Here is a 24,065-nt window from a genome sequence, read left to right on the forward strand (position 1 = left end):
CGTAAAAAAATGAAATATTTAGGAATTTGGTTATTCAAAAACCCAAATAAAATTGCTGAGGTAAATTACAATTTAATATGGAAAAAAATGCAAAAGCAAATTAAAAATTGGAAAGATAAGAGTTTGAGAAAAATGGCAAAAATAAGAGCTCTTAAAATGATGATTATTCCAAAAATGATGTATTTATTTCAAGTTTTACCATGTACCTTTCCAGGAGCAAAATTAAGGGAATGGGATAACAAAATGGACTTTTGGATTGAAGGAAACAAAAAAACTAGAACAAGGAAACGATGGCTGATTGCCAGAGAAAGAGATGGAGGATGGGGGTGCCCGAGTCTAGAACTATATAGAGAAGCATTTCAAATAGAAAGATTAATGGAATTACAATTATTGACAGAAAAGAAGTGGGTGAAACCTGAAAGGGAGATTAATAATATTAAAAATAAAGAGATTTTATTTTAAAAATGGAGAAAAATAGAAATTAATAGCTTAGCCGATCCCTGGAAAGCAGCCTTAGATATTTGGTCAAAATGGCAAGGGAAATTAGCAAATAGGAATTCAAAATTATCAACGTTGCATGTTTTGAATATAAATAATGATGTTAACCTAGGTAGAGTTATAAAGGAATTAAATGATAAAGGTATAATGAGAATAGAACAATTATATGAGACAGACGGAAGAGTTAATAGAACTCGCTTCGAATGGTGGTTGGGCCAACAAAAATGGTTGCAGATTAATGCAATATGTAAATATTTAAATAAAAGTGAGAATAAAGAAGCATTTTTGAGAGAAGAAAACTGTCTAGAGAAAATATTGAAAGAAAAGATTAATGATTCAAAAGGACAGGCTAGTAATATTTATAGCATGCTATTACAAGTGGAAGAGGAAGTGATTAAAGGCCTAACAAGATATTGGCAAAATGAATTACGGATGAATGAAAGCGAGATGGAAGAAGTAGTAGAAAATATACATAAGATAAAGAATACAAGAATAAGAGAGATGAGAAGGAAAATTTTACATAAATGGTATTTCACGCCAGTAAAACTAGCATGCTTCCAGAGGAAAGGGAAAGGAAATTGCTGGCATGGTTGCCAAATAAAAGGAGTTTTTATGCATATGCTCTGGGAATGTGTTGAAGTTCAAAAATTTTGGAAGGAAGTACAGAATGAAATAAATAATATGCTAAACATTAATTGGATAATTACAAAAGAATTAGCAATACTAGTTAAATATGGGGAATTACGAGAATTTAAAGAAATCAAAACAGCAGCTTTGGAAAGCGCTCAAGCAGTAGTGGTATTAGGGTGGAAAGATAGCAATAAATGGACAATCCAGAATTGGTATTGGTACATAGTGGACCACATCCACTTTGAAATTATGGAAATAAGATTAAATAACTTTGATGAAAATAAATTGGAAAAATAAAACATATATAAAACCCCAGCAATTAAAACCATACAACACATACATACCAAACATAAAATATAAAATGTTCCTTGTGGGTTCTCATTTACTGTTTCACTGATTTTTTTTTTCAATTCAGGAAAAAAGTTTCAACCCTGATAGCTTTTCTAGAACCTGAACTGAATTCTGTGCAAGCAAGATCTCTGGCCAACAAGTCAATAAGCCAACATCTCTAAAGTTTAGGGAAAAGCTGCTTGGCCTTTTCTTTCTTGTAGGAAGTTAGCACCCACCTGTCTCCTAGAACAGTGATGGCAAACCTATGGCCTCGGAGGTCTTCGAGTCCAACCCCCGGTTCAAGCAGGACAATCTATGCCAGTGATGGCGAACCTATGGCACAGGTGCCACAGGTGGCACAGGGAACCAGATCTGCTGGCACGCGAGCCATTGCCCTAGTGCAGCTCCAACATGCATGTGTATTCCAGCCAGCTGATTTTTGGCTCTGGGAGGGCGTTTTTGGCTTCCAGAGAGCCACCAGGGGGATGGGAGAGGGCGTTTTTACCCTCCCCCGGCTCCAGGGAGGCCATTGGAGTCTGGGGAGGGTGAAACACGAGCCTACTGAGCCCATCAGGAGTTGGAAAACAGGCCATTTCCAGTGTCCAGAGGGCCTCCAGGGGTTGGGGGAAGATTTTTTCGCCCTCCCCAGGCATTGAATTATGGGTGTGGGCATTTGGGCATGCATGATAGCGTACGCCCATGCACTTTCGGCACCCGAGGGAAAAAAGGTTCGCCATCACTGTCCTAGAAATATTATTATTATTATTATTATTATTTTTTATTTTTATTTTTATTTTTATTTTTATTTATTTATTTATTTATTTATTTATTTATTTATTTATTTATTTATTTATTTATTTATTTATTTGTTTGTTCATTTATTCATTTATTTATTTATTTAGATTTGTATGCCGCCCCTCTCCGCAGACTCGGGGCGGCTCACAACAAAGTGAAAAACAATTTACAACAAATCTAAATTTCTACTAAAAACATTTAAAAAACCCATTTTCTAAACACACATACATACACACATACCATTCATAAATTGTATATGCCCGGGGGAGATGTCTCAGTTCCCCCATGCCTGACGACACAGGTGGGTCTTAAGGAGCTTACGAAAGGCAAGGAGAGTAGGGGCAGTTCTAATCTCCAGGGGGAGTTGGTTCCAGAGGGTCGGGGCCGCCACAGAGAAGGCTCTTCCCCTGGGGCCCGCCAACCGACATTGTTTAGTTGACGGGACCTGGAGAAGGCCCACTCTGTGGGACCTAATCGGTCGCTGGGATTCGTGTGGCAGGAGGCGGTCTCGGAGATATTCTGGTCCAGTGCCATGAAGGGCTTTAAAGGTCATAACCAACACTTTGAATTCTGACCGGAAATTGATCGGCAGCCAATGCAGACTGCGGAGTGATGGCGAAACATGGGCATACCTAGGTAAGCCCATGACTGCTCTTGCAGCTGCATTCTGCACGATCTGAAGTTTCTGAACACTTTTCAAAGGTAGCCCCATGTAGAGAGCATTACAGTAGTCGAACCTCGAGGTGATGAGGGTATGACTGACTGTGAGCAGTGAGTCCCGGTCCAGATAGGGTCGCAACTGGTGCACTAGGCGAACCTGGGCAAACACCCCCCTCGCCACAGCTGAAAGATGGTTCTCTAATGTGAGCTGTGGATCGAGGAGGACGCCCAAGTTGTGAACCCTCTCCGAGGGGGTCAATAATTCCCCCCCCAGGGTAATAGAAGGACAGATGGAGTTGTCCTTGGGAGGCAAAACCCACAGCCACTCCGTCTTATCCGGGTTGAGTTTGAGTCTGTTGACACCCATCCAGGCCCCAACAGCCTCCAGACACCAGCACATCACTTCCACTGCTTCGTTGACTGGACATGGGGTGGAGATGTAAAGCTGGGTATCATCAGCGTACTGATGATACCTCACCCCATGCCCTTGGATGATCTCACCCAGCGGTTTCATGTAGATATTGAATAGCAGGGGGGAGAGGACCGACCCCTGAGGCACCCTACAAGGGAGAAACCTCGGAGTTGACCTCTGACCCCCCACTAACACCGACTGCGACCAACCGGAGAGGTAGGAGGAGAACCACTAAAGAACAGTGCCTCCCATCCCCAACCCCTCCAGCCGGTGCAGAAGGATACCATGGTCGATGGTATCGAAAGCCCCTGAGAGGTCAAGAAGCACCAGGACAGAGGATAAACCCCTGTCCCGGGTCCGCCAGAGATCATCCATCAACGTGACCAAAGCAGTTTCCATGCTGTAACCGGGCCTGAAACCCGACTGCTGGGGACCTAGATAATCGGCTTCTTCCAAGGATCGCTGGAGTGCCACCACCTTCTCGACAACCTTCCCCATAAAGGGAAGGTTGGAGACTGGCCGGTAGTTATTAAGTACGGCTGGGTCCAGGGAGGGCTTCTTGAGGAGGGGGCGCACGAGCACCTCTTTATAGGATGATGGGAAGGATCCCCTCCCCAAGGAAGCGTTGATAATCTCCTGGACCCAGCTCCGTGTCACCTCTCTGCTGGCCGAAACCAGCCAGGAGGGACACGGATCCAGTAAACAGGTGGCGGAACTCACAGCTCCAATGGCCTTGTCCACTTCATCAGGTGTCACCAGATCAAACTCTTCCCAGACAGGTGGACAAGTACGTGCCCCAGTCACCTCAACTGACTCGTTGTCAGCCGACTCTGTTTTCCAATTGGAGTCGAGGTCCGCCCGGATCTGAGCGATTTTATCAGCGAAAAATGTGTTAAAATCCTCGGCACTACTCTGTAAGGGCTCCCCAACTCCCCTCTGATTAAGAAGGGAGCGGGTCACCCTAAACAGAGAGGCCGGGCGGGATTCCGCTGATGCAATCAAGGCAGCATGATACGCGCATCTTGCCACCTTGAGCGCCACTTTGTAAGTCTTAATAAAAGCTCTTACAAGTGTTCGATCAGATTCAGACTTACTCTTCCTCCATCGCTTCTCTAGACGTCTCTTCTGGCGTTTCAACTCCCGGAGCTCCTCGTTGAACCATGGAGCTCTACGGGGTCTAGCGCCACGGAGAGGTCACAAAGGCGCAATCCGATCAAGAGCCTCCGCTGCAGCCTTGTTCCAGGCTTCCGCAAGAGACTCCGCCGAACTGTGGACGAGTGCATCTGGAATAACCCCAAGCGCCATCTGAAAGCCCTCTGGATCCATCAGGCGTCTGGGGCGGAACATCTTAATTGGTTCCGCCTCCCTGCGGGGAAGGATTGGAGCCAGGAAGTCAAGCCGTAGTTATTATTATTATTATTATTTTTTATTGGATTTGTATGCCGCCCCTCTCCGCAGACTCGGGGTGGCTAACAACAGTAGTAAAACAGTACAACAAAATCCAATACTAAAAAAGCAGTTAAAAACCAATTATATAAAAAACCAGTCATACATACAAGCAAACATACCATATATAAAATTGTGAAGGCCTAGGGGGAAAGAGTATCTCAATTCCCCCATGCCTGGCGGCAGAGGTGGGTTTTAAGCAGCTTACGAGAGGCAAGGAGGGTGGGGGCAATTCTAATCTCTGGGGGGAGTTAGTTCCAGAGGGTCAGGGCCGCCACAGAGAAGGCTCTTCCTCTGGGTCCCACCAAGTGACATTGTTTGAATGACGGGACCCGGAGAAGACCCACTCTGTGGGACCTAACTGGTCGCTGGAATTCGTGCAGCAGAAGGCGGTCCCTGAGATAATCTGGTCCGGTGCCATGAAGGGCTTTATAGGTCATAACCAACAATATTCTAGGAAATATTAAAAATATGTTATTAACTAGCTGGTCCATATTATACCTCCCTGGGTGAGAAAAGATATTGATTGGTCTCATTCGAGACAACGATGAAACCGCATACAGGCAGGAGGTTGAACAACTAGCCTTGTGGTGAGATCGGAACAATCAGGAACTGAACACACTCAAATTGTGGTAGACTTTAGGAGAAACCCTCCCATCCTACTACCTCTCACAGTACTAGACAGCACAGTATCAACAGTAGAGACCTTCAAATTTCTAGGTTCTGTCATATCTCAAGACCTAAAATGGTCACCTAACACCAAAAACGTCATCCAAAAACCACAAAAAAGAATGTTCTTTCTGCGCCAACTCAGGAAGCTCAAGCTGCCCAAGGAGCTGCTGATACAATTCTACAGAGGAATCATTTTGTCTGTCATCTGCACCTCTATAACTATCTGGTTTGGTGCTGCAACCCAACAAGACCGACACAGACTTCAGAGGAGAATCAGAACTGCAGGAAAAACAATGGCTGCCAACCTGCCTTCCATTGAGAACCTGTAGAGTGCACGAGTCAAAAAGAGGCTCGTGAAAATATTTACAGACCCCTCACATCCTGGACATAATTAATAATAATAATAATTTATTACATTTGTATGCTGCCCCTCTCCACAAACTCGGAGTGGCTCACAGCAACAATAATAACAATATAACAAATCTAATATTTAAAAACATATAAAACCCATCATTAAAACCATACAACACAAGCATACTATACATAAACTATATAAGCCTGGTGACATAGGTGGGTCTTAAGCCATTTATGAAAGGCAAGGAGGCTGGAGGCATTTCTAATCTGCAGGGGGAGTTGATTCCAGAGGGCCGGGGCCACCACAGAGAAGGCTCTTCCACTGGGGCCCGCCAGACGACATTGTTTAGTCGACGGGACCCAGAGAAGTCCAACTCTGTGGGACCTAACCGGTCGCTGGGAACCACCAGAAGGTGGTTCCAGAGGTATTCTGGTCCGATGCCATGAAGGGCTTTATAGGTCATTACCAACACTTTGAATTGTGACTGGAAACTGATTGGCAGCCAGTGCAGGCCACGGAGTGTTGCAGAAACGTGGGCAAATCTAGGTAGCTCCACGATAGCTCTCGCGGCCGCGTTCTGCACCATCTGGAGTTTCCGAACACTTTTCAGAGGTAGCCCCATGTAGAGAGCGTTGCAGTAATCGAACCTCGAGGTGATGAGGGCATGAGTGACTGTGAGCAATGACTCCAGGTCCAAATAGGGCCGCAACTGGTGCACCAGGTGAACCTGTGCAAACGCCCCCCTCGCCACAGCCAAAAGATGATGTTCCAATATAAACTGTTTCCACTCTGACCCTCAAAACATCGCTATGGAGCACTGCACACCAAGACAACTAGACACAAGGACAGTTTTTCCCCCAGAATGCCATCACTCTGGGTTTGCATGCATTATTTGCTTTTACATAGATACCTAGGGGAAAAATTGCTTCTACTTACAAACTTTTCTATTTAAGAACCTGGACACGGAACGAATTAAGTTCTTAAGTAGAGGTACCACTGTAAATAAATAAAATAAGATAAAGTATGGGATGGAAACAGAGACACTCACCCAACATTATCTGAAATGCTACCATTTGTTTCTCTATGATCATGTCGGCTGCTGGGCACAGCTAGAAGGCAAGAGAGGCAGAAAGGAGAAATGGTTGGACAAGAACAGCAGATCCCTGACATATTCATTGGCAGAGGGGGGCAGGTAGGAACAGTAAGGATGGCAAATATTGAATATTTATTGTTACATATTGTGACGGCGGCAAGAATCACCTATGCACAAAAATGGAAGGATTCAAAAGCACCTGGAGATAAAGAGATAATTTTAAAAAATTGATTGTGCAGAAATGGACCGATTAACCATGGAATTAAATGGAAAAAAAAGATTCAGACTGTTATTCTATCATAGAAACCTAGAAGATTGACGGCAGAAAAAGACCTCCTGGTCCATCTAGTCTGCCCTTATACTATTTCCTGTGTTTTATCTTAGGATGGATCTATGTTTATCCCAGGCATGTTTAAATTCAGTTACTGTGGATTTACCAACTACGTCTGCTGGAAGTTTGTTCTAAGGATCTACTACTCTTTCAGTCAAATAATATTTCAACTATCTGGACAATGTGGAATAAATGGGTACAAAAAAGGAAAGTAAACTCACAGTGAAAATTGGTTTTATTATATAAGATTATGTGTATAGATATATGAACATATAGTACACGGACAATAATGTAAAGATATGGATGTTGACCCACTTGAAAATATTTAAATTTATATTTGTATTAGTGCTTGTTTATATGTTGTGTTTGTGTTTCTTTTAATATATATATTCAATAAAAATTATTTTTTTTAAAAAGGGATGGCTAAAACCTTCCTTGCAGACAGCCTGACCTCTCTGCCCCTGTGCAAATCAGCACATCAGCCAGCAAGCCAGCATTGGAAGGCAATGGGCACCCAAATCTCCCCTAAAACTCAGAGAGTCTCCCAATAGCGCTCCACAGGGCTACCCTTGAAAAGTGTTCGAATACTGCAGATACAGCAATCCCTCGCTACTTCGCGGTTCATCTTTTGCGGATTCACTACTTCACGGGTTTTCAAAGAGGGCTTAAATCCATTAAATCCATTGAAAATTTTAAATCCATTAAAATGCATAAAATTCTTCTACAGTACTACTGTCCTCTTTTAAAGAAACTGATAGGATATCACATGTAGTTCGAGCTGAGAAACATTATAGAATGTTTCATGCAAAGAGTGGGTTTTAAAAGTCCAAATACTCGTTAAATACATTAAAATATTTATTAATGTATTTGTTTGTTTGTTTGTTTGTTTGTTTATTTATTCGATTTTTATGCCTCCCTTCTCCTTAGACTCAGGGCGGCTTACAACATGTTAGCAATAGCACTTTTTAACAGAGCCAGCCTATTGCCCCCACAATCCGGGTCCTCATTGGACCCACCTCAGAAGGATGGAAGGCTGAGTCAACCTTGAGGGATCACTGAGTCCAGAATGCAGCCGTGTGAGCTGTTATCGGTTTGTCTACATGCACCCATATAACACCAACGCTCCGCACACTGCACTGGCTACCAATTGGTCTTTGGTCATAATTCAAGGTGTTGGTTATTACCTATAAAGCCCTACATGCAGCAGTGGGCTACGAGCCGGAATGCTAAATTGTGTTCACCGCTGCAGCTTGTAAGTTCTAGCGGGGCCAGCGCGATTTTGCTGCTGCACCTGTGGAGGTAGCAAAATCACGCATGGAACCACAGATGTGCCCGTGTTTCATTGAAGTTTTTTGCTTCCATGCATGCCGAAACATGGGCGCACCTGCGGATCTGAGCGCAATTTTGCTACCTCCACAGGTGCAACAGCAAAATCGCGTTGGCCCTGCAAGAACTTACAAGTCGTAACCACCTAGAGAAAGGAAACACTTTATTTGCTCTGGGTGGCTCAGAGGGAATAAAGCATTTCCTTTCTCTGGGCACTGGGAGGAGGAAGCTTCTCCCACCACCTAGAGAAAGGAAAACTTTATTTGCTCTGGGTGGCTCAGAGGGAATAAAGCATTTCCTTTCTCTGGGCACTGGAGGAGGAAGCTTCTCCCACCACCTAGAGAAAGGAAACACTTTATTTGCTCTGGGTGGCTCAGAGGGAATAAAGCATTTCCTTTCTCTGGGCACTGGAGGAGGAAGCTTCTCCCACCACCTAGAGAAAGGAAATGCTTTATTTGCTCTGGGTGGCTCAAAATGAATAAAGCACTTCCTTTCTCTGGGCACTGGGAGGAGGAAGCTTCTCCCACCACCTAGAGAAAGGAAAACTTTATTTGCTCTGGGTGGCTCAGAATGAATAAAGCATTTCCTTTCTCTGGGCACTGGAGGAGGAAGCTTCTCCCACCACCTAGAGAAAGGAAACACTTTATTTGCTCTGGGTGGCAAAGAATGAATAAAGCACTTCCTTTCTCTGGGCACTGGAGGAGGAAGCTTCTCCCACCACCTAGAGAAAGGAAACACTTTATTTGCTCTGGGTGGCTCAGAATGAATAAAGAACTTCCTTTCTCTGGGCACTGGGAAGAGGAAGCTTCTCCCACCACCTAGAGAAAGGAAACACTTTATTTGCTCTGGGTGGCTCAGAAAGAATTAAGCACTTTCTTTCTCTGGGCACTGGGAGGAGGAAGCTTCTCCCACCACCTAGAGAAAGGAAATACTTTATTTGCTCTGGGTGGCTCAGAATGAATAAAGCACTTCCTTTCTCTGGGCACTGGGAGGAGGAAGTTTCTCCCACCACCTAGAGAAAGGAAACACTTTATTTGCTCTGGGTGGCTCAGAATGAATAAACGTTTCCTTTCTCTGGGCACTGGGAGGAGGAAGCTTCTCCCACCACCTAGAGAAAGGAAACACTTTATTTGCTCTGGGTGGCTCAGAGTGAATAAAGCACTTCCTTTCTCTGGGCACTGGAGGAGGAAGCTTCTCCCACCACCTAGAGAAAGGAAATGATTTATTTGCTCTGGGTGGCTCAAAATGAATAAAGCATTTCCTTTCTCTGGGCACTGGAGGAGGAAGCTTCTCCCACCACCTAGAGAAAGGAAACACTTTATTTGCTCTGGGTGGCTCAGAATGAATAAAGCACTTCCTTTCTCTGGGCACTGGGAGGAGGAAGTTTCTCTCAACACCTAGAGAAAGGAAATACTTTATTTGCTCTGGGTGGCTCAGAATGAATAAACGTTTCCTTTCTCTGGGCACTGGGAGGAGGAAGCTTCTCCCACCACCTAGAGAAAGGAAAACTTTATTTGCTCTGGGTGGCTCAGAGTGAATAAAGCATTTCCTTTCTCTGGGCACTGGAGGAGGAAGCTTCTCCCACCACCTAGAGAAAGGAAACACTTTATTTGCTCTGGGTGGCTCAGAATGAATAAAGCACTTCCTTTCTCTGGGCACTGGAGGAGGAAGCTTCTCCCACCACCTAGAGAAAGGAAACACTTTATTTGCTCTGGGTGGCTCAGAGTGAATAAAGCATTTCCTTTCTCTGGGCACTGGAGGAGGAAGCTTCTCCCACCACCTAGAGAAAGGAAACACTTTATTTGCTCTGGGTGGCTCAGAATGAATAAAGCACTTCCTTTCTCTGGGCACTGGAGGAGGAAGCTTCTCCCACCACCTAGAGAAAGGAAACACTTTATTTGCTCTGGGTGGCTCAGAATGAATAAAGCACTTCCTTTCTCTGGGCACTGGGAAGAGGAAGCTTCTCCCACCACCTAGAGAAAGGAAACACTTTATTTGCTCTGGGTGGCTCAGAATGAATAAAGCACTTCCTTTCTCTGGGCACTGGGAGGAGGAAGTTTCTCTCAACACCTAGAGAAAGGAAATACTTTATTTGCTCTGGGTGGCTCAGAATGAATAAACGTTTCCTTTCTCTGGGCACTGGGAGGAGGAAGCTTCTCCCACCACCTAGAGAAAGGAAAACTTTATTTGCTCTGGGTGGCTCAGAGTGAATAAAGCATTTCCTTTCTCTGGGCACTGGAGGAGGAAGCTTCTCCCACCACCTAGAGAAAGGAAACACTTTATTTGCTCTGGGTGGCTCAGAATGAATAAAGCACTTCCTTTCTCTGGGCACTGGAGGAGGAAGCTTCTCCCACCACCTAGAGAAAGGAAACACTTTATTTGCTCTGGGTGGCTCAGAATGAATAAAGCATTTCCTTTCTCTGGGCACTGGAGGAGGAAGCTTCTCCCACCACCTAGAGAAAGGAAACACTTTATTTGCTCTGGGTGGCTCAGAATGAATAAAGCACTTCCTTTCTCTGGGCACTGGGAGGAGGAAGTTTCTCTCACCACCTAGAGAAAGGAAATACTTTATTTGCTCTGGGTGGCTCAGAATGAATAAACGTTTCCTTTCTCTGGGCACTGGGAGGAGGAAGCTTCTCCCACCACCTAGAGAAAGGAAACACTTTATTTGCTCTGGGTGGCTCAGAAAGAATTAAGCACTTTCTTTCTCTGGGCACTGGGGGAGGAAGCTTCTCCCACCACCTAGAGAAAGGAAACACTTTATTTGCTCTGGGTGGCTCAGAATGAATAAAGCACTTCCTTTCTCTGGGCACTGGGAAGAGGAAGCTTCTCCCACCACCTAGAGAAAGGAAACACTTTATTTGCTCTGGGTGGCTCAGAATGAATAAAGCATTTCCTTTCTCTGGGCACTGGAGGAGGAAGCTTCTCCCACCACCTAGAGAAAGGAAATACTTTATTTGCTCTGGGTGGCTCAGAATGAATAAAGCACTTCCTTTCTCTGGGCACTGGGAGGAGGAAGTTTCTCCCACCACCTAGAGAAAGGAAACACTTTATTTGCTCTGGGTGGCTCAGAATGAATAAACGTTTCCTTTCTCTGGGCACTGGGAGGAGGAAGCTTCTCCCACCACCTAGAGAAAGGAAACACTTTATTTGCTCTGGGTGGCTCAGAATGAATAAAGCATTTCCTTTCTCTGGGCACTGGAGGAGGAAGCTTCTCTCACCACCTAGAGAAAGGAAATACTTTATTTGCTCTGGGTGGCTCAGAATGAATAAAGCACTTCCTTTCTCTGGGCACTGGAGGAGGAAGCTTCTCCCACCACCTAGAGAAAGGAAACACTTTATTTGCTCTGGGTGGCTCAGAATGAATAAAGCACTTCCTTTCTCTGGGCACTGGGGGAGGAAGCTTCTCCCACCACCTAGAGAAAGGAAACACTTTATTTGCTCTGGGTGGCTCAGAATGAATAAAGCACTTCCTTTCTCTGGGCACTGGGGGAGGAAGCTTCTCCCACCACCTAGAGAAAGGAAACACTTTATTTGCTCTGGGTGGCTCAGAGTGAATAAAGCATTTCCTTTCTCTGGGCACTGGAGGAGGAAGCTTCTCCCACCACCTAGAGAAAGGAAACACTTTATTTGCTCTGGGTGGCTCAGAATGAATAAAGCACTTCCTTTCTCTGGGCACTGGAGGAGGAAGCTTCTCCCACCACCTAGAGAAAGGAAACACTTTATTTGCTCTGGGTGGCTCAGAATGAATAAAGCACTTCCTTTCTCTGGGCACTGGGAAGAGGAAGCTTCTCCCACCACCTAGAGAAAGGAAACACTTTATTTGCTCTGGGTGGCTCAGAATGAATAAAGCACTTCCTTTCTCTGGGCACTGGGAGGAGGAAGTTTCTCTCAACACCTAGAGAAAGGAAATACTTTATTTGCTCTGGGTGGCTCAGAATGAATAAACGTTTCCTTTCTCTGGGCACTGGGAGGAGGAAGCTTCTCCCACCACCTAGAGAAAGGAAAACTTTATTTGCTCTGGGTGGCTCAGAGTGAATAAAGCATTTCCTTTCTCTGGGCACTGGAGGAGGAAGCTTCTCCCACCACCTAGAGAAAGGAAACACTTTATTTGCTCTGGGTGGCTCAGAATGAATAAAGCACTTCCTTTCTCTGGGCACTGGAGGAGGAAGCTTCTCCCACCACCTAGAGAAAGGAAACACTTTATTTGCTCTGGGTGGCTCAGAATGAATAAAGCATTTCCTTTCTCTGGGCACTGGAGGAGGAAGCTTCTCCCACCACCTAGAGAAAGGAAACACTTTATTTGCTCTGGGTGGCTCAGAATGAATAAAGCACTTCCTTTCTCTGGGCACTGGGAGGAGGAAGTTTCTCTCACCACCTAGAGAAAGGAAATACTTTATTTGCTCTGGGTGGCTCAGAATGAATAAACGTTTCCTTTCTCTGGGCACTGGGAGGAGGAAGCTTCTCCCACCACCTAGAGAAAGGAAACACTTTATTTGCTCTGGGTGGCTCAGAAAGAATTAAGCACTTTCTTTCTCTGGGCACTGGGGGAGGAAGCTTCTCCCACCACCTAGAGAAAGGAAACACTTTATTTGCTCTGGGTGGCTCAGAATGAATAAAGCACTTCCTTTCTCTGGGCACTGGGAAGAGGAAGCTTCTCCCACCACCTAGAGAAAGGAAACACTTTATTTGCTCTGGGTGGCTCAGAATGAATAAAGCATTTCCTTTCTCTGGGCACTGGAGGAGGAAGCTTCTCCCACCACCTAGAGAAAGGAAATACTTTATTTGCTCTGGGTGGCTCAGAATGAATAAAGCACTTCCTTTCTCTGGGCACTGGGAGGAGGAAGTTTCTCCCACCACCTAGAGAAAGGAAACACTTTATTTGCTCTGGGTGGCTCAGAATGAATAAACGTTTCCTTTCTCTGGGCACTGGGAGGAGGAAGCTTCTCCCACCACCTAGAGAAAGGAAACACTTTATTTGCTCTGGGTGGCTCAGAATGAATAAAGCATTTCCTTTCTCTGGGCACTGGAGGAGGAAGCTTCTCTCACCACCTAGAGAAAGGAAATACTTTATTTGCTCTGGGTGGCTCAGAATGAATAAAGCACTTCCTTTCTCTGGGCACTGGAGGAGGAAGCTTCTCCCACCACCTAGAGAAAGGAAACACTTTATTTGCTCTGGGTGGCTCAGAATGAATAAAGCACTTCCTTTCTCTGGGCACTGGGGGAGGAAGCTTCTCCCACCACCTAGAGAAAGGAAACACTTTATTTGCTCTTGGTGGCTCAGAATGAATAAAGCACTTCCTTTCTCTGGGCACTGGGAAGAGGAAGCTTCTCCCACCACCTAGAATAAGGAAACACTTTATTTGCTCTGGGTGGCTCAGAATGAATAAAGCATTTCCTTTCTCTGGGCACTGGAGGAGGAAGCTTCTCTCACCACCTAGAGAAAGGAAATACTTTATTTGCTCTGGGTGGCTCAGAATGAATAAAGCACTTCCTTTCTCTGGGCACTGGGAGGAGGAAGTTTCTCCCACCACCTAGAGAAAGGAAACACTTTATTTGCTCTGGGTGGCTCAGAATGAATAAACGTTTCCTTTCTCTGGGCACTGGGAGGAGGAACCTTCTCCCACCACCTAGAGAAAGGAAACACTTTATTTGCTCTGGGTGGCTCAGAATGAATAAAGCACTTCCTTTCTCTGGGCACTGGGAGGAGGAAGTTTCTCCCACCACCTAGAGAAAGGAAACACTTTATTTGCTCTGGGTGGCTCAGAATGAATAAACGTTTCCTTTCTCTGGGCACTGGGAGGAGGAAGCTTCTCCCACCACCTAGAGAAAGGAAAACATTATTTCCTCTGGGTGGCTCAGAGTGAATAAAGCACTTCCTTTCTCTGGGCACTGGGGGGAGGAAGCTTCTCCCACCACCTAGAGAAAGGAAACACTTTATTTGCTCTGGGTGGCTCAGAAAGAATTAAGCACTTTCTTTCTCTGGGCACTGGGAGGAGGAAGCTTCTCCCACCACCTAGAGAAAGGAAACACTTTATTTGCTCTGGCTGGCTCAGAATGAATAAAGCACTTTCTTTCTCTGGGCACTGGGAGGAGGAAGCTTCTCCCACCACCTAGAGAAAGGAAACACTTTATTTGCTCTGGGTGGCTCAGAGTGAATAAAGCACTTCCTTTCTCTGGGCACTGGAGGAGGAAGCTTCTCCCACCACCTAGAGAAAGGAAACACTTTATTTGCTCTGGGTGGCTCAGAATGAATAAAGCGTTTCCTTTCTCTGGGCACTGGAGGAGGAAGCTTCTCCCACCACCTAGAGAAAGGAAACACTTTATTTGCTCTGGGTGGCTCAGAGTGAATAAAGCATTTCCTTTCTCTGGGCACTGGGAGGAGGAAGTTTCTCCAACCACCTAGAGAAAGGAAGTGCGTCCCATCATGAGCTGGCCTGCCAATCGTGGGATGGAGCGTGGCCCCTACTTCTTCCCGGTTAGAAAAGGGGAGGAGGGATGAAAGCAGCAATGGCTCCGGGGGTGCCGGAAAACATATTTTTTAAAGAACTGGAGGATTTGAATTGTTTTTAAATTTTCTTTTACAGGTTTTAATACTATTTATCTTTTGATTTTTGTTGTGAGCCGCCTAGAATCTATAGGGACATGGGCATCATACAAATCAAATCAAATCAATAAATCAATAAATGACTCAACTACCTTCCCCCCAGACTTACCACACCAGGCATGACTTTCCCGAGCGTAGAATCCAAAAACTTATTCACTATCTTTGGAAGCATGCTGAAAGAGAAGGCAAATGCACAGAAATGATAATGGACAACTACGGCTACAGTCCAGTCCAGATAAGAGTCAGTTTGCCAATCAGCTCAATTTTGATCCCCTAACGGTCGTTAGGTCTGAAAAACGGTCATAAATCAACTTTTTTTGCAGTGTTGCTGTAAAGTTTGAATGGTCGGCTGTAAATCAATACTTACCTGTTATTCATTCCAAAGCTGGGAGTCTCCGTTTTAGTTTTGTCTTAATTTCCTCAAAAAGATGACCTAATCATTCAGTAACTGATCAATTGACTGGACGAATTAAACACCGTTTCAATTTGCGTGGGAACGATGGCACACATATCAAAGAATCAATCAATCAGAATAGAGCTGGAAGGGACCTTGGAGGTCTTCTTGTCCAACCCCCTGTTCAAGCAGGACAACCTATGCCAGTGATAGCGAACCTATGACACAGGTGCCACAGGTGGCACACGGAGCCATATCTGCTGGCACTTGAGCCGTTGCCCTAGCTGAGCTCCAACATGCATGTGTGTGCTGGCCAGCTTATTTTTGGCTTGCACAGAGGCTCTGGGAGGGTGTTTTTGTCTTCCAGAGAGCCTCCGGGGGGATGGACGAGGGCATTTTTACCCTTCCCCTAGCTCCAGAGAAGACTTTGGAGCTTGGGCAGGGTGAAACACAAGCCTACTGGGACCACCAGAAGTTGGAAAACAGGCCATTTCTAGCCTCCAGGGGGCTTCCAGGGGGTAAGGGAAGCTGTTTTCGCCCTCCCCAGGCATTGAATTATGGGTGTGGGCACTCACACATGCTTGACAGTGCACATCCATAGCCTTTCAGTACCCAAATGAAAAAAGGTTCGCCATCACTGCCCTGTGCCATTTCAGACAAATGGTTGTCCACCCTCTTCTTTAAAAACCTCCATTGATGGAGCACCCACAACTTCTGGTGGCAAGCTGTTCTCAGGAAATTTCTCCTTAGTTCTAAGTTGCTTCTCTGCTTGTTTAGTTTCCACCCATTGCTTCTTGTTCTACCTTCAGGTGCTTTGGAGAATAGGTTGACTCCCTCTTCTTTGGGGCAACCCCTGAGATATTGGAAGACTACTATCATGTCTCCCCTGGTCCTTCTTTTCATTCAATCAGCCATGCCCAATTCCTACAACCATTCTTCATATATTTTAGCCTCCAGTCCCCTAATCATTTTCTCTGCACTCTTTCTAGAGTATCAACATCCTTTTTGCATCGTAGCAACCAAAATTGAGTGCAGGATTCCAAGTGTGGCCTTACTAAGGCCTTATAAAGTGATATTAACACTTCACGTGATCTTGATTCTCTCCTTCTGTTGATGCAGCCTAGAACTAGGTTGGCTTTTTTGGCAGCTGCTGCACAGGGCTGGCTGTTAGTTAAATGATTGTCCACTGGGACTCCAAGATGCTTCTTGCATAGTTATTACTGATGAGCCAGGAACCAGGTATTCTCTTCCTGTGCATCTTGACTTTGTTGCCTAAATACAGGAAGCTCACTATTTTCACCCCCAAACTTAGGTTTCTTAGATTAGATAGAGTTCTCTCACCTGCTGGGAAGGTTGGTTTTACAGGATATCACTATTACTTTGCACCCAGTGATTTTTGTAATCACTTTGCCTTTGGGACATACTGAAATCTGGACATAAATTTGGAGTTCAGCAACCACAGTGATCTGCATATTTCCACCAATAAAGCTGGGAGACAGAAAAAAATGGGATTATGGTGGGACTTACTTATTTACTTACTCTCGAGCTCTCGAGTTCGAATACTTACGCACTCATTCCCTTTCTTCCTTCTTTCCACGATCCATCTTCCTTCTTCCCTTTCTTTCTCCTTCCATCCCTTCTTTCTCCTTCCATCCCTTTTTCCCTCTTCTTCTTCTTTCCACCATCATCTTCCCTCCCTCCTTTCCTCCTTTCCTCCTTTCCTCCCTTCCTTTCACCATCCATCTTCCTTCTTTCCTTTCTCTCTCCCTCCCTCCCTGCCTTCCTTCTTTCCATCATCCATCTTCCTTCCTTCCTTCCTTCCTTCCTGACTCCTTCCCTCCCTTTTTTCCACCACCCATCTTCCTTCCCTCCTTCCTCCCTCCCTTTCCTTCTCTCACCATCCATATTTCTTCCTACCTCCCTCCCCCCTTCCCTTCCACCATCCATTTTCCTTCTTTCTTACCACCATCCTCCTTCCTCCCTTCCTCCCTCCCAAAACATACTGAAAACGAGGAATGATTTATAGCGCAGTGTTAGCATAATGTAGAAATAGCTTGGAAGAAAAGGGGCTTTTTAAAAACACATCAGAAATGCTCATCTCCCCAGATAAATAAATCCAGGAAACAAAATTCTACAAAATCAAATCAATCAGAATAGAGCTGGGAGGGACCTTGGAGGTCTTCTAGTCCAACCCTCTGCGCAAGCAGGAGACCGTATGCCATTCCAGACAAGTGGCTGTCCAGCCTTTTCTTTAAAACCTCCAGGGATGGAGCACTGACAACTTCTGGTGGCAAGTTGTTCCACTGGTTCACTGTTCTCATTAGTTCTAGCTGGCTTCTTCCCTTGCCTTTTGGTGCTTTGGAAAACAGCTTTAAACCCTTGAAGGAGCCCTTCAAATATCGGAAGACTGCTATCATGTCTCCCCTAGTCCTTCTTTTCATTAGACTAGACCTACCCAATGGCTCATCTAGATCAGTGGCCAAGACCCAAAGGAGAGTCCCTCACTCACCTTTTCCCAGAAACCGTGATGTTAATCAATATTCTCAATTTCATTGTGTCCGTCGGCATTAACTCCATGTCCGTATTGGGTATACAGAGATCCTGTATTTTCAACCTGCGAGAGCAAGAAGGGAAGCGTGAAAAATAGCAGAGGAAAGACATGTTCTGCTGGTGGGGAGCACAGTGATCCCTCGCCACTTCGCGGTTCACCTTTCGCGGACTCGGTGCATCACGGGTTTTTATAAAATATTAAGGGAAAAAATATATCGTGGATTTTCGCTACTCCGCGGGTTTCCTGCGGAACTCGATCTGAGACGCTACTTGCCTACATGAGATTGTAAATGATTGGTTGATTGATGGAGAAGTGACCAATCAGAGAGTGCTGCTTTGTATCCCAGAGGCTGATTGGCTCAGTAGAGTAGCTCTCCCATCTCTGAATCTACTCCTGCACTCGGCCATTTGATGGGGAGCATCGTTACATCAGGTAGCTTCAGGAGTTCAAAGCATTTTACAGTAAGTGTAAAGGTACAATACATGCACAGAACAGTGTGGGAATGGTATTAAGGGCATGGGGAAGGTTTATGTAGCGTCAAAGTGTGGGGGAGGATTAATGCGCCCCCTCTGACTACCAAGACTTGAGTATGGTATGATTGTGTAGTATAGATTGTTTTTTTAATGATAGTGGGTTTTTACTTTCAGTTTTAACTATTAGATTTGTACTTTATTGTTATTGTTGTTGTTGTGAGCCACCCCGAGTCCTCGGAAAGGGGCTTCCCTAAATATGCCCATGTTACACCAACACTCCGCAGTCTGCATTGGTTGCCGATCAGTTTCTGGTCACAATTCAAAGTGTTGGTCATGACCTATAAAGCCCTTTCTTTCTTTCTTTCTTTCTTTCTTTCTTTCTTTCTTTCTTTCTTTCTTTCTATTTATTTATTTACTTACTTATTTACTTATTTACTTATTTACTTATTTACTTATTTACTTATTTACTTATTTACTTATTTACTTATTTACTTATTTACTTATTTACTTATTTACTTATTTACTTATTTACTTATTTACTTATTTACTTATTTACTTATTTACTTATTTACTTATTTACTTATTTACTTATTAGATTTGTATGCCGCCCCTCTCTGAAGACTTCATGGCACCGGACCAGATTATCTCCGGGGCCGCCTTCTGCTGCACGAATCCCAGCGACCAGTTAGGTCCCACAGAGTTGGCCTTCTCCAGGTCCCGTCGACTAAACAATGTCACTTGGCGGGACCCAGGGGAAGAGCCTTCTCTATGGCGGCCCCGGCCCTCTGGAACCAACTCCCCCCAGAGATTAGAATTGCCCACACCCTCCTTGCCTTTTGTAAGCTTCTTAAAACCCACGTCTGCCACCAGGCATGGGGGAATTGAGATACCCTTCCCCCCTAGGCCTTTACAATTTTATGCATGGTTTGTCTGTATGTATGTTTGGTTTTTAATAAAGGTTTTTTTAATTGTTTTAATATTGGATTGTTATATGCTGTTTTTGTTACTGTTGTTAGCCGCCCCGAGTCTACGGAGAGGGGCGGCATACAAATCCAATAAATAAATGAATGAATGAATGAATGAATGAATAAATAAATAAATAAATAAATAAATAAATAAATACAAATCTAATAAATTATTATTATTGTTGTTGTTGTTATTATTATTATTATTAAGCCTTAAAATAGTGTATAAATAAATAAATATAGCGTCCCTACTTTGTGGATTTTCCTTTATCGCGGGTGATCCTGGAACTTAACACCCGCGATAAACTGTATGAAATGAAGGGCTGCAAAAAGTTTTACTACCTCACTGTGGTAGTGGCTAATTTTGTGGGTGTGGATTGCCGGCCATGTGACCAGGTGGGAGTGGCTTAAAGATCATGTGACTGGCTTACACGGGAAGAAACCCAAATATACCAAGACCGTTTTATATATATATATATATATGTTAAATGTTTTTAGCTGGAATTTTAAAATTAAGGGAGACTAGTATAGATCCATTTCGGCCTTCCGACATAAGAAAAACATATATATATATGTTTTATACCAGATCGAATCCCAGTAAAGAAAGGGTGTGGCTAGCTGATGAGGCCTAATAAGGCCGAAATGGGACCATCCTAGTCTCCCTTAATTTACAGCAACACGAAGCTTAAAACTTCAGCCTGATGATGGTGAATGTGATTTCACCGAAACGTCGCATAGACACTCAAAATATTACACGGGGCAAAACCCAAACTCAGAACAATCTACATGTATGTATGTATGTATGTATGTATGTATGTATGTACGTATGTATATATGCCATAGGTGTACATACATATTACACACAGGCACACAAAAATATACGTTATCTACTCTCACACGGGAGATTTCAATGATTTTTGGTGATTTCTTTGCTTCTGGCATGCGCTAATTTGGGCAAAAGACTTTTAAATACTTTTACTTTCTTCAAAAAACTCCTTGTAAATATACAGTGTAGATATATTCCTTGTACAGAGTAAACCCTTTATTATCTACACCCAGCAGTCTGTATTTGATCCTTGGAGGGCTTGGTGCTAGAACATAAGACCCTCTCTCCACAACTGTTGGCTGGAAATTTGGGGAATTCACACCTAAGATCTATCCAGCAGACGTGATTGGTCAATCCACAGTAACTGAATAAAAACATGCCTGGGATAAACATAGATCTATCCTAAGATAAAATACAGAAAATAGTATAAGGGCAGACTAGATGGACCATGAGGTCTTTTTCTGCTGTCAGACTTCTATGTTTCTATGTTTCTATCCATGCTTGGTGGGGTCAAAAGCCAAACTCCTCCTTGGCTAGTATAGAGGACAATTAACCAACTCACCCTTTGATTCCTTTGATCATCTTGCTGTTGTCGCCGTTCTTCATTGCTTTCTCGACCATGTTCTGCAAAATGTTCCCTTGAATCATGCTGACCTGGACCACTGAAAAGAGAGACAGAGAGTTGACATTTCACTTAAATTGTACATCCTCACAGCACAATGTGGCAGGTCAGAGCAGTTGTGGGCAGTTGATGACAGCGGCCATTCCATCCAAAGCGCTCCTGTCTGTCACAGACAGTAAAAGACAAAGGACTGATGCCCAAAGGATGATGATGATGATGATGATGATGATGACCACCAGGCATTCGGGAGTTGAGACACCTTTTCCCCAGGCTCTTTATATTTTATGTTTGGTATGTATGTGTTGTTTGGTTTTTAAATATGATAGGGTTTTATATGCTTCTTTTTTTAATATTAGATTTGTTTCGCTATAACATTGTTTTTTATTATTGTTGTGAGCCGCCCCGAGTCTTCGGAGAGAGGTGGCATGCAAATCTAATAAATTATTATTATTATTATGATGGTGATGATTGTTATTATTATTATTATTATTATTATTATTATTATTATTATTATTATTATTATTATTATTTGTATGCCGCCTCGAGTTTTTAGAGAAGGGTGGCATACAAATCTAATAAATAATAATGATAATGATAATGATAATAATGATGATGATGATGATAATGATGATGATGGTGATGATGATGATGATGGTGATGATGATGATGGTGATGATGATGATAACTAAGAGGATAAAACCTGGTGATTGAAAGAAAATTCTCCACTTTTCCAGACTTCAGGGTCTTTTTCGCCTCTGTGAAAGAAGGGACTGGAAACCCATTTATCACATTCCCAAATCAAAACTAACTCATTTACTTACTCACTCACTTACTTAGCTACCTACCTACTTACTGTACTTCCTCTATTTATTTATTTATTTATTTATTTATTTATTTATTTATTTATTCATTTTCTTTCACTCTTTCTCTGCCCTTCCTTCCTTCCTTTCTCCCTTCTATTCATTCATCTGCTCCCTCCCTTCATCTCTCCTTCCTTTTCTTTTTTCTTTCTTTCCTACTCTCCCCTCATTCCTCTCTCATTTTCTTTCTTTCTTTTTCTTTCTTTTCTTTTTTCACTCATTCTCTCTCCCTTCCTTCCTCCCTTCTATTCATCCATTTCCTCCCTCCCTTCATCTGTCCCTCCTTTTCTTTTCTCTTTCTCTCTTGCTTCCTTTCTTCCTTCATCCCTCCCTTCTATTCCTCTGTCACCTTCGTTCCTTCCTCCCATCCTTCCTTCCTGCCTGCCTCCCTTCTTTTCCTTTCTTTTTTTTCTTTCCTTTGTTCTTCCTTTCCTATCCTTCCTTCTTTCCTTTCCTATCCTACCCTTCCTTCCTTTTCTTTCCTTTGTTCTTCCTTTCCTATCCTTCCTTCTTTCCTTTCCTATCCTACCCTTCCTTCCTTTTCTTTCCTTTGTTCTTCCTTTCCTATCCACACCAACACCTTCAAAAATTTTGTCCAGTGTTCTTTACAACAATCTCAGCTAGTGGGAAATGTTGCTATTTTACTTACTACGCATCATTGTTTCTGGCGGTAATTTCACTTTGGCGATACAGGTATCTCCCGATTCCGAAGGGACCATCGCAATGCAGAAGAAGACCAGCACTCCAAGCCAGGGCCTCTTGAGGACTAGATAATCCATGGTAAGACTGGCAGAAAGTCAGAAATGAGTCCTTTGGCTGTAAAACTGTGGAACAAGAACATCAGTCTTTAGAGTCAGGGAAGAAAGGAGGGGCCTGATTTTGTCCTATTCAATCGTCATGAAAGGCTGAAAATGGCAAACGCAAAGCTGCCATTAAATAACAGAACAGTAGCTATTTATTTATTATTATTATTATTATTATTATTATTATTATTATTATTATTATTATTATTATTATTATGTCCAGAGATACTTTACGAGAAGAGCCCTCCACTCCTCCACTCGCAACAGAATCCCCTACACAACTAGACTTACAATTCTGGGGCTTAGAAAGCTTAGAACTACGTCGCCTTAAACACGACCTAAGCACAGCCCATAAAATCATCTGCCGCAACGTCATTCCTGCCAACTACTACTTCAGCTTCAACCGCAACAACACACGAGCACACAACAGATTCAAACTCAAAGTAAACCTATTCAAAGTGCTGGCAATGACCTATAAAGCCCTTCATGGCATCGGACCAGAATATCTCCGAGACCGCCTTCTGCTGCAAGAATCCCAGTGACCGATTAGGTACCACAGAGTTGGCCTTCTCCGGGTCCCGTCAACTAAACAATGTCTTTCTCTCTCTCTTGCTTTCTTTCCCTCTCTTTCTCTCTCCCCTCCTTTTTCTTTTTTGCTCTTTCTCTCTCGTTCACTACGCCGGCAACAGAGAGAAAGAGAGAGAGAGAGAGAGAGACAGAGAGAGAGTGGAGGGCACCGTTGTCTTCGCCTCTGCCCAGCTCTGCAGCTAAGAGGCAGCAACCATCAACCACCTCACCCTCCCAGGCGTCCCCAGCGCCCAGGACTGTGTGGCTTTGCGCCATGAAGAAAAAACGGCTCCTGCAGCAGGGAAAAGTCGGCCGGGCTTCGGGAATGCCTGCCCTGCTTCTACTGCAGCCCCCTTGCTGGAAGTCTGGGACGAAAGCGCTCCCAGCGAAGGGGCTGCGAGAGAGGGCTTTCTCCATCCGTTTCAGGAATGCCCGCCCCTCCCCTCTCGCAGCCCCTTCGCTGGGAGCACTTTCGTCCCAAGGAGCTGAAGCCGCAGCCGCCGCGAGAGAAGTCGCGCCCCAAGGCAGGGGGCGGCAGAGGAGGAGAGGGGGTGGATCGGGTGGGTGGGGGGCAGGGCCAAGAGGCCAGGAGCGCGAGGGGGCCGGAGGCACCATGGAGAGGCAGGGGCGGCTGCGGCTCCCTTCTACTGCCTGCGCCTCCCCGACCACCCACCCCCGCGGGCTGACAGGGGGATGGGGAGCACGCAGCCGAGGAAAAGGGTGCACGTGGGGGTATTTTGGAGCGTGCGCGCGCTCACGCCGCAGCATACAGGGAACGGTGGTCACGACCTCTTCTGGAAGGGAATTCCATAAACCAAGTACCCTCTGGGTGAAGAAATATTTCCCTTG

At 44.4% G+C, this 24,065-nt stretch overlaps 1 protein-coding gene across 1 annotated transcript in view; it reads right to left on the reverse strand.

Annotated features, from left to right (window-relative positions):
- The window catches only part of LOC139163465 (BPI fold-containing family B member 6-like), a 44,229-nt gene extending 21,604 nt beyond the window's left edge, over positions 1–22,625 (reverse strand). The window contains exons 1-6 of the mRNA XM_070744264.1: positions 22,496–22,625; positions 20,927–21,026; positions 18,059–18,163; positions 16,891–17,037; positions 15,265–15,328; positions 6,847–6,907 (exon numbers count right to left, since the gene is read on the reverse strand). Coding sequence (XP_070600365.1) covers positions 6,847–6,907; positions 15,265–15,328; positions 16,891–17,037; positions 18,059–18,163; positions 20,927–21,026; positions 22,496–22,625 — 607 coding nt within the window. The remainder of the gene's footprint in view (positions 1–6,846; positions 6,908–15,264; positions 15,329–16,890; positions 17,038–18,058; positions 18,164–20,926; positions 21,027–22,495) is intronic.
- Between the last annotated feature and the right edge of the window lie 1,440 nt (positions 22,626–24,065).

Source organism: Erythrolamprus reginae, chromosome 3 (assembly GCF_031021105.1).
Source record: "Erythrolamprus reginae isolate rEryReg1 chromosome 3, rEryReg1.hap1, whole genome shotgun sequence".
NCBI lineage: Eukaryota > Metazoa > Chordata > Lepidosauria > Squamata > Dipsadidae > Erythrolamprus > Erythrolamprus reginae.